This window comes from Rhamphochromis longiceps, linkage group LG15 (assembly GCF_057381845.1).
Source record: "Rhamphochromis longiceps isolate RC_006_pf linkage group LG15, R_longiceps_female_GT1.1, whole genome shotgun sequence".
NCBI classification, from domain to species: domain Eukaryota; kingdom Metazoa; phylum Chordata; class Actinopteri; order Cichliformes; family Cichlidae; genus Rhamphochromis; species Rhamphochromis longiceps.
In genome coordinates, this window is record NC_140571.1 from 3252957 (window position 1) to 3266221 (window position 13265).

The 13265-nt window shown below is 43.5% G+C and overlaps 2 protein-coding genes across 5 annotated transcripts in view; one reads left to right on the top strand and one right to left on the bottom strand.

The window, feature by feature from the left end:
* Positions 1-344: 344 nt before the first annotated feature.
* Positions 345-8484, bottom strand: ccnk (cyclin K). 2 transcript variants are annotated; one of them, XM_085383368.1, is made up of 11 exons: positions 8332-8484; positions 7327-7559; positions 5140-5221; positions 4911-5042; positions 3354-3459; positions 3209-3266; positions 2904-3073; positions 2602-2810; positions 2484-2514; positions 2168-2239; positions 345-1708 (listed from the first exon to the last, which is right to left on the bottom strand). In XM_085383368.1, the coding sequence occupies exons 1-11, from the start codon at positions 8338-8340 to the stop codon at positions 1194-1196; spliced, it is 1617 nt and encodes a 538-aa protein (XP_085239494.1). In that variant the 5' UTR covers positions 8341-8484; the 3' UTR covers positions 345-1193. The 2 variants fall into 2 exon arrangements, with proteins under 2 accessions (XP_085239494.1, XP_085239493.1); XM_085383367.1 differs by having other exon boundaries at positions 7327-7562.
* A 3861-nt stretch (positions 8485-12345) lies between these two features.
* The window catches only part of bcl11bb (BCL11 transcription factor B b), a 36922-nt gene continuing 36002 nt past the window's right edge, over positions 12346-13265 (top strand). For all 3 annotated transcript variants that reach the window (XM_085382556.1, XM_085382558.1, XM_085382557.1), the window contains exon 1: positions 12346-13184. In XM_085382556.1, the coding sequence (XP_085238682.1) occupies positions 13121-13184 (64 nt within the window). In that variant the 5' untranslated portion in view covers positions 12346-13120. The remainder of the gene's footprint in view (positions 13185-13265) is intronic.

Below are 13265 nucleotides of genomic sequence, written 5' to 3' on the forward strand. Positions count from 1 at the left end.
TGTCTCTTTTCTCAGAGTACTTAGATTCACTCAAAAGATGCTATTTTTTATTTTTATAGTTGTTTTTATGTGTGGCTGTAGGAAAGTTGTCACTGTTTACTGATGACCTGCCCAGGCTGTAACCTTCCGCTCTTCCAAAAAGCAGTTTTTCATCCTTTTAACTATTAGTGTTCTGCGTGTGTGTTCCCACTGCAGGAACAGCCACTCAGAGGTACCTAACCCAGAGGAAGTACTTCGCTCTGCTTTCTTTGATGAACTTTTGACTCTTTTAAACTTACGGCCATAAAAAGTACCATTTAAAAAAAATAGAACCAAAGCAAAACCCAGATAAAGAACAGCTGAAGTCAGTTTTTCTTTTCTTCTTTATTGGGCTTCTTAGACCAGTGACAGTGAATGAGGAAATTATTGTTTTAATGTTTACTGCTCTGGGTGCAGAAGCGGATGAGAAGATGGGTGGTGACATGAGGGGGGAAAAGCAGCAGAAATGTCTTGCAACACTACCTCAGTGTTATCAGAGTAAAATGTAAAAAACAAACAAAAGAAAAAACGCTGTTTAAACCACAAAAAATATACAGCATGTGTCTGTTCAAGTCTTTCAATACGACAGTCCCACAGCATATTCAACCACCTTAAGATTTTATTACACTGCTCTCAGCAGAACAATGAGAATGTGGAGAAGAGAACACAAAGTGAAGGGAGGTGTATTCAGGAAAACCAATAAAGGTGACAGAATAAAGGAAGGAACACAAGACCCAACCTTAGATCCACTCAAAGGCTGAATGAAACTGGAACATTTCACCATCCCACAATTAGTGAGAGTGCATGTATGACAACAGAAAAAAAATCTCTTATTTCCTGATAAATTTCCAGAAAAAAACTAATAAAAACAATGACTGGACAGTGTTTCTCATAAGCTCCTGGAACTGGGCACTGTGAGTACCTATCCTCTACATATTTGCTAATTTGTTAACCTTCCTATCACCTCCCATAACAAAACTGTCCAGACCTCACTTTATCTTTACAGTCCATTTACCTACACGCTTTCTTTCACAACCCTGCACCTCTCTATCAGAAGTTAAGTCATGAAGCAGCTCCGCTTTTCCTGTTTTGCTCCAAGATAACAAGATCCTGGTTGTTTTTATTCGCCCCAGTTGTGGCTCTGCACAAGCTCAGTTCACAGACTTATCACATTCTCATCTCATCCATGCGCCACGGTTCATAGGCATACCAGGCGGAGGGGGCAAGGGCACCTGTGACTGTCCTGGAGGCACTGGAGGTGGAGGAGGGTACCCAGTGGGTGGAAGGGCCATCCCTGGTGGAGGCACGTGGCCTGGTGGCATGCGTGGAGGCGGTGGCGGGGGGTAGTTGTTGTAGACCGGTGGTGGATAGGATGGTGGCAAGCTGGGTGGTGGGTATGTGGAGGGAGGAGGTGGTGGCCCAGGAGGAGGTGCTGAAGGTGGTGGATAGACGTGATACATTGGGGGTGCGTAGCTGGGCGGCATGGAGTAGGAGGGACCCTCAGTCTTCATCATGGACTGTAGGCTCTGGTAGCCTTCACCAGACATATAAGAGCTCGTTGTGGACATCAAGTAGTTGGAAGGTGGTGGAGGAGGAGGGCGGTGGGGCAGCGGAGGAGGCTGGTGTGGAGGTGGAGCCTGTGGGGGAGGAGGAGCTGTTTCATTTCCTGGTTCTGCTTCTGCGGGAGGAGCTGGAGTGAAAGGACAAAGTAAAGAGAAACGACTTGTTAATAAAAATCAGCTTCCCTACTGCAAAGATCTAAAATGAAGCTCTCCATTCTCAGACAGTGAGCACACGGGCAGACCAAAACTACCAGGCTTAGCCACATAGGAGGTCTCATTATGAGGCTCAAGCACTAATCAGATTGGTCTGGGATAGGTTAGGGGTATGCGTGTCTTGGGAAATAATGTCCAGACGAGATGTGGTTACGTAAGCAGACTGAAAGGACTAACGACTGTGGGCTGCTTCTAAGCTCGAGCTGCAGGCAGGGGGTCCTGGCTGCTCATTATTGGTTGCTGTGGTGGCGCACGCAAACAGAGTATTAAGAGGACGCCAGCACGTAACGATATTTTGATCCAGCTCTAAATCATTTGAACTTCCTGGACAGTGTAAAGAATGCAGATGACGTAAGCTACACAGTCACGCTTACCTGGGGGTGGCTGCGTTGTGGGTAGAGGAGGCATGGGGCTCTCCAGTCGAGGAATCTTTGATCCAACTTGTTCTGTGAATTAAATAGAAGCTTTTTAAGACAAAACAAAACTGTAACTGCGTAAGCAAATGCTTCTGTGCTCCTGGATAATCATAAAAACCTCAACCCTGCCAGGAAAATCTAACTGCCGTCTTTCATCTTTCTCTAAACTGCTCTTCGTTGACATTAATTTGTTGCTTTCTTGGAGACATTTCAGTTTAATTTCATCAGATTTTAACAGCTTTAAAATCTGCCTAATCATTAATAAACATGTTACCTGGAGCCTTTGGTTCATCTTTGGGGGACGTCTGTAACACAGAGGAAATAAAATATGAGCCCCGTGCATGAATCATGTTAAACACGAGTTGTACAGCACAGGCTGAATGTATACTTACATGTGAGCGTTTAAGCTGGCGTGACGGGCTACCACCCTGAGGGGAAGTCTTTTTTGGTGGTGGGGGAGGAGGGTTAGCGGCTGGCGGTTGTCCCTGTGGAGCTGGAGGAGCAGAGATCGGAGCAGCAGGTGCCCTCTCCTTCTCCTGCATCTGCTGAGGGATGGGTTTGTTTCCCTGAGAGTACAGGTCCAGGATCTGGTGGCAAATGTCTGGAAGGCAAAGACATGTTTTTTTTGGTAAAGACAAAAAAAAAAAAAATACAAAGGAAGAGGCTTTAAGTGGAACGTCTTTATGCTGAGTACCTTCAAGTAGCTCCACTGGAACGTCCTGGACAAACTGCTCCCACCAGCGGCGTGTAGACTGCTTGTTGGTCCATTCCTGGATGTCGAATTTGCACAGGCGGCCAGCCAGGTACATGACAGCGACCGCGATGATCTCCGGCTCCCACTGCAGAGACAGCATGGTGCACAGGCTGCAAACAACACGAGAGGTGGTTTGAGTTTTTGCCCGTTGAAGCACCAGGTTATTGTGACATCACCATATAACTTTGCATTCCTTACAAATGAAAACTAACCAGGCTGTAAAACCTGACGCACAAAATCCTCACCTGTCGTTGACAAAGGTCCAAGCCATTTGCAGCACCTTGCACACTTTATTCTTCTCCCCTGTAACGTGAAACAGGTCAGAGTTTGCCCACAGGACCATCATTTCTCACGCTCTGTGGAGCTGATGTCATACTTATCCTATCTCACCTTTGAGCTGCTTGACATAGCGCAGCAGGAACATGTAGGGGTGCTCCACCTGCAGGTCAAACTTGATCGTCTGGAGCAAAATTCTCTCTAACACCATCACCTCTTCCTGTTAAAACAAGCAGGCTAATTAAAAGCTTACTGCTGTGTCAGAGTATCGTTCTTCCAAAAAACACCCTGCTCGTAAATGTGGAGGCAGTCTCTAAAAACGCTGTAGGTGCTGGAAATCCTGCACATGTTAAAAACATGAAAGCTCACAACTAGATTGCATGTGTGGTCGTTTTCTCTGGATGTTGCCATTTGTTGTGGCAATGAATGACAAAAAAATTCTCCTTTTAAAAAATGTAACAATAATATTGTCTTTTGGAAAAATCCTAATTTTAGTGGCTTAACAAGACAAGTTCCCATTACCTTTACTTCCAATTAGTAACGATAAGCCAGATGAGAGTCGAATAGCTAAACTTTTCATTTAAAAACACTTAAGTAAGAAAGAAGCTGATGTACAATTCTGACTTAATGACAGTAGTTAAGCTACTAAAAACTGGTGAGAAAAGCCAGGACACTGATGGTGGCTTATAACTAAAAGGCTGATATCCAAATACCAATGAGGTATTTGGTATGACTGCAAATGATTGGCAGTAAAAGCCCTCTATAAGTTAAAGCTATTGGACTAAAGGCTTCAGCTCAACTGAGTAAAGCACTCAGGCTCATGTTTTGGGAGAAACTGGCTAATTCTAGCATGATGCTAAATAAGCTAAAGAGCGACTGGGAAAGCAAACAAGCCGTCTGTAAGATGCTTGTGCCGCTTCATGTGAGTGCTGTAAATGTGTCTAACAAAGTGACAAGTTATAAGCCAGGTCCAGATGTCACAGATCTATCAGCTCTATCAAAAGTACTCAAGGTTAAGTGAAACAGAGGCTACTTCAAGTTAATAGATATTTTAGCTCGCCAACTGGTAAGAGGAAAAAGAAAATCTTGAATGTTGAGAGGGAGTTTTTAATAGCAAAGACGTGAAGCGGCATAATGACATAATCATATTCCACTGCATTTACAGCTTGTTCTTGTTTGGTTTTGACCCCGTGAGAGCTGCCGGTTTGATTACTGTCTCTGTGAGTCAGGGCACATAAAGCTGTGTTGAGTGACGCTCTGATGACCTCGCTGATGTGTTTAAAGAATGAGTCATGGCTGACTGTGGTATTACACACCTAATGTACCAGCTTAAAACTAAAGAAATGTAAGCGTGTTTGAGCAAAGCTTTGTATGCAAGTGAACACAGACAGTTATTCTAATAAAAGCGAGGAATAAAAGTTTGTTTGTAATGCAAGCCTGCTTCGCTTACAGGCAGCAATGGTAAATAAAAGCCCTGATCACTAAAAAAATAAGTAAGGAACTTTTTAGGTTATTGGAAACTTCAGTTTTACCAGGACCTCATTTATTCTGCCTGTATCAGTGAGCGCTGTTACACACCACCTGTTTTTAAACAGGTATTCACACCCATTCTGCTTCTGCAATCACAAGTGAAAAACCTCTCAAAACAAAGGTCAATACAAGGAACTGCACCTTGGGATCATCTCCAAACTGGGCAAACTGCACATCATTCAGGAGGCTGCGGGCAGTTTTAATGATATCTTTGCACTTCTTTGGGGTTTCCTCTACTTTACCAGCCAAGAAAAGACAACAAGCTCCCGTCACCTGTCGAGACACATATCACACCATTACTTCACCATTACAAACATCAGGTCTGCTTCCAGGAGTGAAACAAACAGAGACCATTATCAGATTGACTTACATATCTGGGAAACTGCTTGAAGGAGTGAAACATGTAGAAGCGGTGGAAATATATGATGCCCGTTGCCAGTGTGTCATAGTGTCTGAATGCAGGTCAAGGACTCACAAAGACTATTAACGGTTTGCAAAATATCAGCTTTAACATGTGACTCTTTAAATTAAAAAAAAAATTATTTTAATAATGCTTCCACAAACATCATTATATATAAGTATTAGGGGTGCAACGATACACAAAATTCACGGTTCGGTTCGGTTCGATACTTTGGTGTCACGGTTCGATATTTTTTCGATACAAAAAAAATGTTCATGCATTTTTAATTTGTCATTTATTAAAATTATAAATATATATTTTAACTCAAAAGTACAGTTTTTAAATTTAACCCTAACCCTTGTGCGTGTTTTTTATTTTGACAGCGAATGCGCACCTGCGGACCACTTATGTGCAGCCCTGGTTATTTAGCTCGTCATATTGCAGCCACAGAAATTCTTTTGTCCATGAAACCATAAAGCTGCACTTTCTTTTTGCCTTATAGTCTGATTTGTCATAACTTCTCCGTTTTGTGGTAAGCTTTTCTTTGGCTGTCACTTCTTCACCCTGACCTGTCTTATTTGGCTCAGCAGAACTAAAATATATATCTGTCTGTGAAGGTTCTCAGTCATCCAGGTCATCGTAGTCAAATATAAATCCTGCTGCTTTTACACACGCACTCACATAAGCTCAGCGATTCTCTGCGCGATCAACCTCTCACATGTTTAAGCTGCGGGAGATTTCACTTGTCATGTTTGCATAGTAAGCTAACAATTAATAAGACGATGTCAGAGGAATTGGTGCACAAATTATCATCACTCACAGATCAGTGCTGTCGCTCTCTATACACAGTTCACGTGATTGCAAAGTGAAAGCAAAAAACAAGCGCAAATTCAAACGCGACTTCAATATGTCACATATTGACAGTGGCTCACCGATGCCAATGACATAATTACCCAGCTACATTTCTGAAAGAATGCAAAAGCATTGACATATATTTTTCCTACAATAGCCCGACGGGCAGGGAAGAGATAGATTTTGGTAGCCCGACTGAAAAGATCGCTAGCCCCGGGACGTCGGGCTAGCGATATTGCGAGCCCTGTATCTGATTGAGGAATCACTCATCTTTGGAAAAGAGAGTTTATTACAGAGAAATGGCTCTTTCCAAAATAAAAGCTATACTATCCGCTTCTTCTGGGCTATATTCTCAGCAGCATAAGGAGAATCATGTGCTAACAGCTGTCTAAATGACTCGGCTAAAGTTAGTAGCATGCTTGTTGTTTTTTTTCTGCTTCCACTTGTCTTTGCACTAGGATGATGTCAGCGTAAATGTGCAGTCATATTCGTTGTGTTCCCACTAGTGCTTTCAGGTTAATCTCGTTGAAATGACCTTAACGCCACAACACGGCAAATCTCCGTTAACGAGCTACCGCCGATCGCCCGTGCATGGGGCTAGATGGCCAACATGTTAACGAGCTAACTGCGCTAACACACTAGTTCACACCAATGTAATTGAGCATTGCATGGCAAACATACTGTTTTACTTTAGTCCATGACGCACTTACCTTCAGGGTCATACGTCACATGAAAACCAAAATAATTCCAAACGCCAGATCTGAATGAGGGTGCGGGAGGTCCATGTTGCAAGGAGAGCTTAACTTCTGTCTCGCTAGCTTGCCCTGCGCTCTTCCTTCTGACGATGCTGTCTGTGTTGAGCGCTCAGTGAATCTGCGTTCGACTACTCCGCCTAGGCTGCACTGTCGAGCCTAGGCGGAGTAGTCGAACGCAGATTCACTGAGCGCTCAACACAGACAGCATCGTCAGAAGGAAAGTTGATAAAATAAATTAAAAATTTTGTATTGTTCGATACATATGCGTACCGAACCGAAAGCACTGTATCGAACGGTTCAATATCGATACGAATATCGTTGCACCCGTAATAAGTATATATCAGACAGACCCTGTAAAAATGTTCACATTCACATCAAAGTAGGTTCTGTGAGAAAGGACAAGACAGCCATAAAAGGCGTTTTCAGATGTATTGCTTTTTAAAAGTCTCTTTATCTTTAACTATAAAACTGAAGCATGTGGCACTGATTAATCTTGTGACCCTTTCTCTTGTAGCTGTAGCAATGAATCTATCATCTAAATCAAGGATACAAGCCAAGTCGGGTCCCCACGTCGAATATGAAGCGAGCCCCTTCTCTGCGATACCGGGCCTCTGTGCCAGGGTCCAGACCCTCAGACTGAGAGGGCGTGTGGGCTAAATCCTTCTTGTCCCAGTACCAGCATGGTTTTATATGGTCCAAGATTGCCTGGCCCGTCATTGACGAGTTTTCCTTGGATTCCTTCATTGATTGAGGAGAGGCGGTGGATGGACCCGCTGTGCTGGACTGCTGAGATAAAAATAAAAAGGATCATCACTAAGGGCAGCAAAGCATTAAATAGCATAGCTCATACGAGTAGATATTTACGTTCAGGCAAAGAGTACCACAAATCCTGTCTCTTTCTTAAAAAGGATCTGTCTATAACCTGGCCACCAGTGTATTCTGTGAGGGCCATAGCGCAGTTTTATACACACTCAGGCTTATAAAAAGTGTAATTAGCTTGTAGTCCACGGTGTGAGACGCTAAAGAGCAGTAAACATTTCTGAGCTACACTGAGCTCCAAGTCCAGGCTCGTTGTAAACAAATCGATGATTAAAATGGATTCAGATAGCAACATAATATATTTCTATAGTTTTCACGGATCTGTGAATGTCGGCTCCCAGTGTGCATACAGCAGCACAGCAGAATCAACAGTCGAGTTTACACACAGCGAATAATGCTTTGCAACGAACCCGCTACTGCTGGCACTGTTAGCTGTGATGGTAACTTAGCTTCGTAAAACTAAAAAAGCCGCTAGAGGCGGAGATTAGGGTAACACGAGCCACACACTCGAAGCGGCTTAAACGCACCGACAGGCTAACATCTATGAAACACTCAAGCTGAGGGCAACCAACGCCGTCACATCAACAGGGCCACTCTGCACCAGCCTCGGCTAGCTAAACCTCGGCTAGCAAACTTGCTCCACTCGGTGTAACGCCGAAGCTTCCGACATGTCACAAGTAGTTCAGAATTCAGCCTCTTCACCTCCCCGCCGCTTCCAACGAGACACAACTCTTACCTTTAACATGTAGACGTCCGAATAAATCGCCTGAATCAGGCAGTTGTAGCAATAATCCACAGTTGATCACAATAAGTTGGCTAACAAGTGAACAACAGACCCCATTGTAACAAGGGCACCACCATTTTGCGGTACGTCAGACCGTTGGATGACGTCATCACGCAGGCACTGAGGTACACGTGCTCTCGGGTCACATTTTTCTTTCCATTTCCACTGCTAAATTAATTTCATTCGTGTTTTGAGTCTATCTAGCGCTGCTGGAAACAGCCCGCCTTTCCTGAAAACATTTTAAATTCTTATATTCTTGATAATAATCTAAAGGATGATATTCCCAATAATATCCACTAGAGGGAGACACAGAATCTCTCTTGGACTTTGGCGGTCAGCATTGACCAAATAGTTTACATGTGCAAATTACAAACAAGCAAGCAAATATTATTTACATTGTGCTAAATAGTCACCGGTTATTTTCACACCTGGTGAGTCCTGCAGCAGGTAACACCCAAACATAGAAATATGCTCCTCATAAGAAATATCACTCGATGTAGCAGTAGCAGGATGTTTAAGGAACCCAACCAAACAAGTATGAGTTGTGACCAGTATAAATGCGAATCTGCAGGTAAGTTAAAAATTAAATTAAAAAGAAAAAATGACAAGGTTAAACACGTATAATACATAAACTGAAGCAGATTTTCCTTTGATACCTATAGATCTTTATACATCTGTATGTGTTACAAACATACTTCTGATGCACAACTGGATCTAAGAGTAGATGAGTTTTGCCGGTGTTTGCCTGATAGTGCACATACTAAAGAACACTGAGCCAAAATCTACTCTGTCTGACTCCCTAAAATAAACATCACTGGTTTATTTTACTGATTAAACACAAGAAAATCCCTCATTCTTTTACCTCAGTGCCGGCGTTATCTTCTATATTACTCGTGAGTTATTTATATCTAATCAAACAATACGTACACGTTTAAAATTAACTTAAATATTGGTTTTGAGCTGTATGCACAGAATGACGATGATATTAATTAATACGCAAAACAATATATGCACATGAGATTCAAACTGCAAATAATTATCATGTATTATCTGTCACTATGGCTTCTGAGTTCAAACATGAAGGTTGTGAAACAGGACAGATTAGGAAAGTTTACCACCTCATCCTGCTGCAAAGGAGAAGGCGAGAAAAGGGACTGATTAGGACAAAAAAAAGACGTGTTTATTGGTAATGGAAACTTGCTATCATATTAACCAAAAAGGAATTTTAAGCAGGAAAATGAAAATATTAGAAAAGTAATTTTCCTTTAGGCTCCTGTTGTTGACACGTGAAAGGTGCAGCATCATCTGTGCTTGTTTAAATGTCACTGCATAAGAGCGGGGCTTGCAAGTAACATCTTGTGCCCTCTGCATCCCCCTCCCGCCCAGTCTCACTTCTGAGAAAAGCCAGCATTGAATCATTTACTCCGTCCAAATTAAAATTTGGAATCTGCATGCATTATATATTCACCCCTGCTCGGACAAATCCTCTTAACTGTGGGAGAAATTGTCAGGATGTGTCCTGTAGAAAAGTAAGAGCCTTGTCTAGTTGTATTGCCTGTAGCAAGGGAGCATCTCAATCTGTCACTCAAATCCACACACACACACACACACACACACACCAGCCACCGTAAATCAGCTTATGAATAATATATACTTATACTTTCTTTATTAATATTAAACATTGCATAATGAAGCACCGACTATAAGCAAATCCCAGAGCAATATTCATATTACCCCAGCTCTCCTGGAGTGGACCTTTCATTGTTTATGTCAGCTCTGTCACGCTGTGGTTAAACGCGTTGAAGCGACTGCCTCCAAAGGTCTGCACGCTTAACCCTAAAAACTGTATAAAGTCCAGTTTCCGTCATGTACATTAGTCTATTTTAGGACTATATTAATGTCTTTGTTGTATTCTTTGGAGAGTAAATAAATGGGAGGGACATGAAAAATGGAAGACGTAAGGGATGCAATGATGGAGGTGACCCAGAGTCAAAGCCGGGGGAGTCGCGTGTCCACACAAATGCAAAAGCTTCTAATTTTAAAAAAAAAACTTTGTTATCGGGCTCATTATTTTAATGCTTAACTGTAAGTTACAAACAAGGCAGATCTTTCTAAAGTCAGTAGATTGCATGTCAGCACCGTGGCCCCTTGTAAGTTGGACAAAACTTTCACATCTTGCTTGGATGTTGCCCCGTGGTGTGTTCAGGTACCTCCTCTTGAGCGACCGCACTTAGCATGAGAGATGCATGTCTCCTTAGAGGCAACATTTGGACTTAAAACCTTTCCTGTGTCCACAAGTGGGGTATTTGTGGTATGTTGGCCCCATGCAACCCAGCTTTAAACTGCCTTTGCCCAGAGCCTGCAGTTACAAGCTATAATGGAGACATTGATGTATTATTGAGAAACCCATGGGTAAGGATCAAGGAGCTGCTCGCAGCCGGCAGGGATGGCAAGAGAGAGAGCGAGAGAGAGAGAGCGTGCGTGAACTCAGGATAATGTTTTCCTTCAGCATTCAATATGTCCGCGACTGCTGTTGCTCTCTTGGCCCGACGCGGAGTCGAAGACACTCCGTGTAATATCACATATCGAATTTATGCGCTCCAGTCAAAGCAATATGCTCGACAACATGCTTGGCCTATCTGTGAAAGATAGCTGTTGTGCCGTAGTGTTTCCATGTGGTGTCTGCTGAGGTTACATCTACTTGAGCCAGAGCTGAGATGACATTTCATTTATATAAATAATTACTGTCCTGAAAGTCCCCTAGGCCTGCCCCGAAGCAATCAAACTTCTAATGCTCTTAAAATTGCCCACCATGTTTTATTAATGGCGGGCTGTAAAATGTATTGCTATGGCTGCACACTTCTCTGCTGATCTACGAGGAAACAGTGTCAACTTTAAACGGCCGTGTGAGGCTATTATTTTTATTCGACAATGTATTTCAAGCAAATTACGGCACGGCACCACTTTGGACTGTATGGTGTGGTGGCATTAGAGCTGTACTAACCTGTATCTCAATGCAGACCCGTACGTGTGCAATTACCTTCCCTTAGTGCTATTAATTGCCTCTCAGTGAACCCGATCTGCTTTTCCAAGGACTCTCTCTCAGACGCTGAACTGTATAAATGGCAAATTAAGGAGGCTTCATTCTAAAAATAGGGATGGAGTTTAGTAATGCTGCATTAAGGTATCACCGCCTAAACAGGTTCTCCAGACTGTGCCAACAGAGGGTACTGTTGCCTCACAACATATTTAAATGATCCCCAACAACAAAGCTACAGCATGGGTTTTCCACCCTCTGACTCAAATGTGAGTAAATACTACATGTATGGTGCCATGTGTCCTGTGCATTGCTTCACCGTTTACACAGCCGACAAACGCACAGCAACACAAAGGATTAATTGTCTAAATTAAAGGTGACCCTTCATCCAAGTTTGACTTGGACCTGATCGAGGTGTTTGCTGTTCTTGTTTTAAGATCATTTCCATCTGGCGTGCCTGTGAGGCTTCTGTAAGCAAGGATGATGAGGTGGTGGTTCTAAATAGGTAAAAGGTGAAATGACCAGATTGATTTACTTCATACTATTTGTGATAGAATTACCAAAAAGAAAAAAGAAAGTCAAGGTGAATTTTGGCTGCTAACTCGACACTGCTTCCAATAGCCAGACATGAGCGTGTCTGTGAAGTAGCCACTGCTGAGTGATGTTTGCGTCTGAAGCTGGTGGTGGAGCTCTGGGGAGCCACTGCTGGTTGCCCCCCGCAAATTGTCTCTGTGTTGTTTGCCGTTCACACCTCTGTAGTGGCTGATGTCTTGGACGCACTTAAACTTGAATGAGGCAACACCAACCACACACACAAACACCCACACACACATGCGGGTCGCCCCAAACAGGGCATGTTTCGTCGTGTGAGCTGCAAAGACGGCTCAATAGGAGACACTGGAGCTTGTTGGAAGGAGGGGAGGGAGGTGTCTCTTGTCCGTCTGCCCGCCTGCGCTCTCTCTCTCTCTCTCTCTCTCTCTCTCTCTGTCGCTTTCTCTCCCTCTCTCAATCAACGCGGCTACTGCCACGAGAGCCAAGAGTTGCCGTTTCTGCGCACCGATGCCAAAACGCGCGAGGGGAGTCAGTGCCAAAGGGTCATTGTAGCGCGCCACTGCTGAGATGGAAGGACTGTAGGGAATCCTAAACTAAAGAGCCACCATTTGAACCCAGATGATATAATTATATCATTAAAATTAAAGAAAAGGAGAGGAGTTAAATAGGTGACAACATCCATCACTGGTGGAGTGCTCCGTAGGCTACTTAATCTGTCACCGCGGTCGCTGCAGAAGCGGACAGTCCAGGATTTTTTTTTCCTTTCCTTGTCCTATTTGGTTAATCTGCAAAAGCTCACTTTACCGGCGCACTCATTAAGTCATCGGTCGTCTGCAGACGCTTCCTTGCTAAAACTACACTTTTTTGGCGTCCTTAATCCAAGTGTTGCTTCCTCCGAGGCGCAGCAGGACACCGTGGACTGAGCGGTCCTTCATCCTTATCGCGCTGCTGTCCGACTGGTGATCTTTCCAAAAGAAAAAAAAAAAAAGAAACAAAAAAAGACGATTTCCAGCTAAAGACTGTGAAAAGCAGCAGGGGAATACAAAAGGGAGCGGGAAGTCGGGGACCTGTGATCCAGAGAGGACCGACACCACGGTCCAAGCCGACTCCAAGTGCCGTTCACCGGGCGATGCCAGAGTAGATGCCGGGGCAATGTCCCGCCGCAAGCAGGTGAACCCGCAGCACTTATCGTTGACGCACAGGGAGACAATACAAGGTGAGGTTAAAATCTTTACACGCTTATCACTTCCTTTATCGTAACATTTACTGCTTTGCAATTTTGTCAATATTATTATTT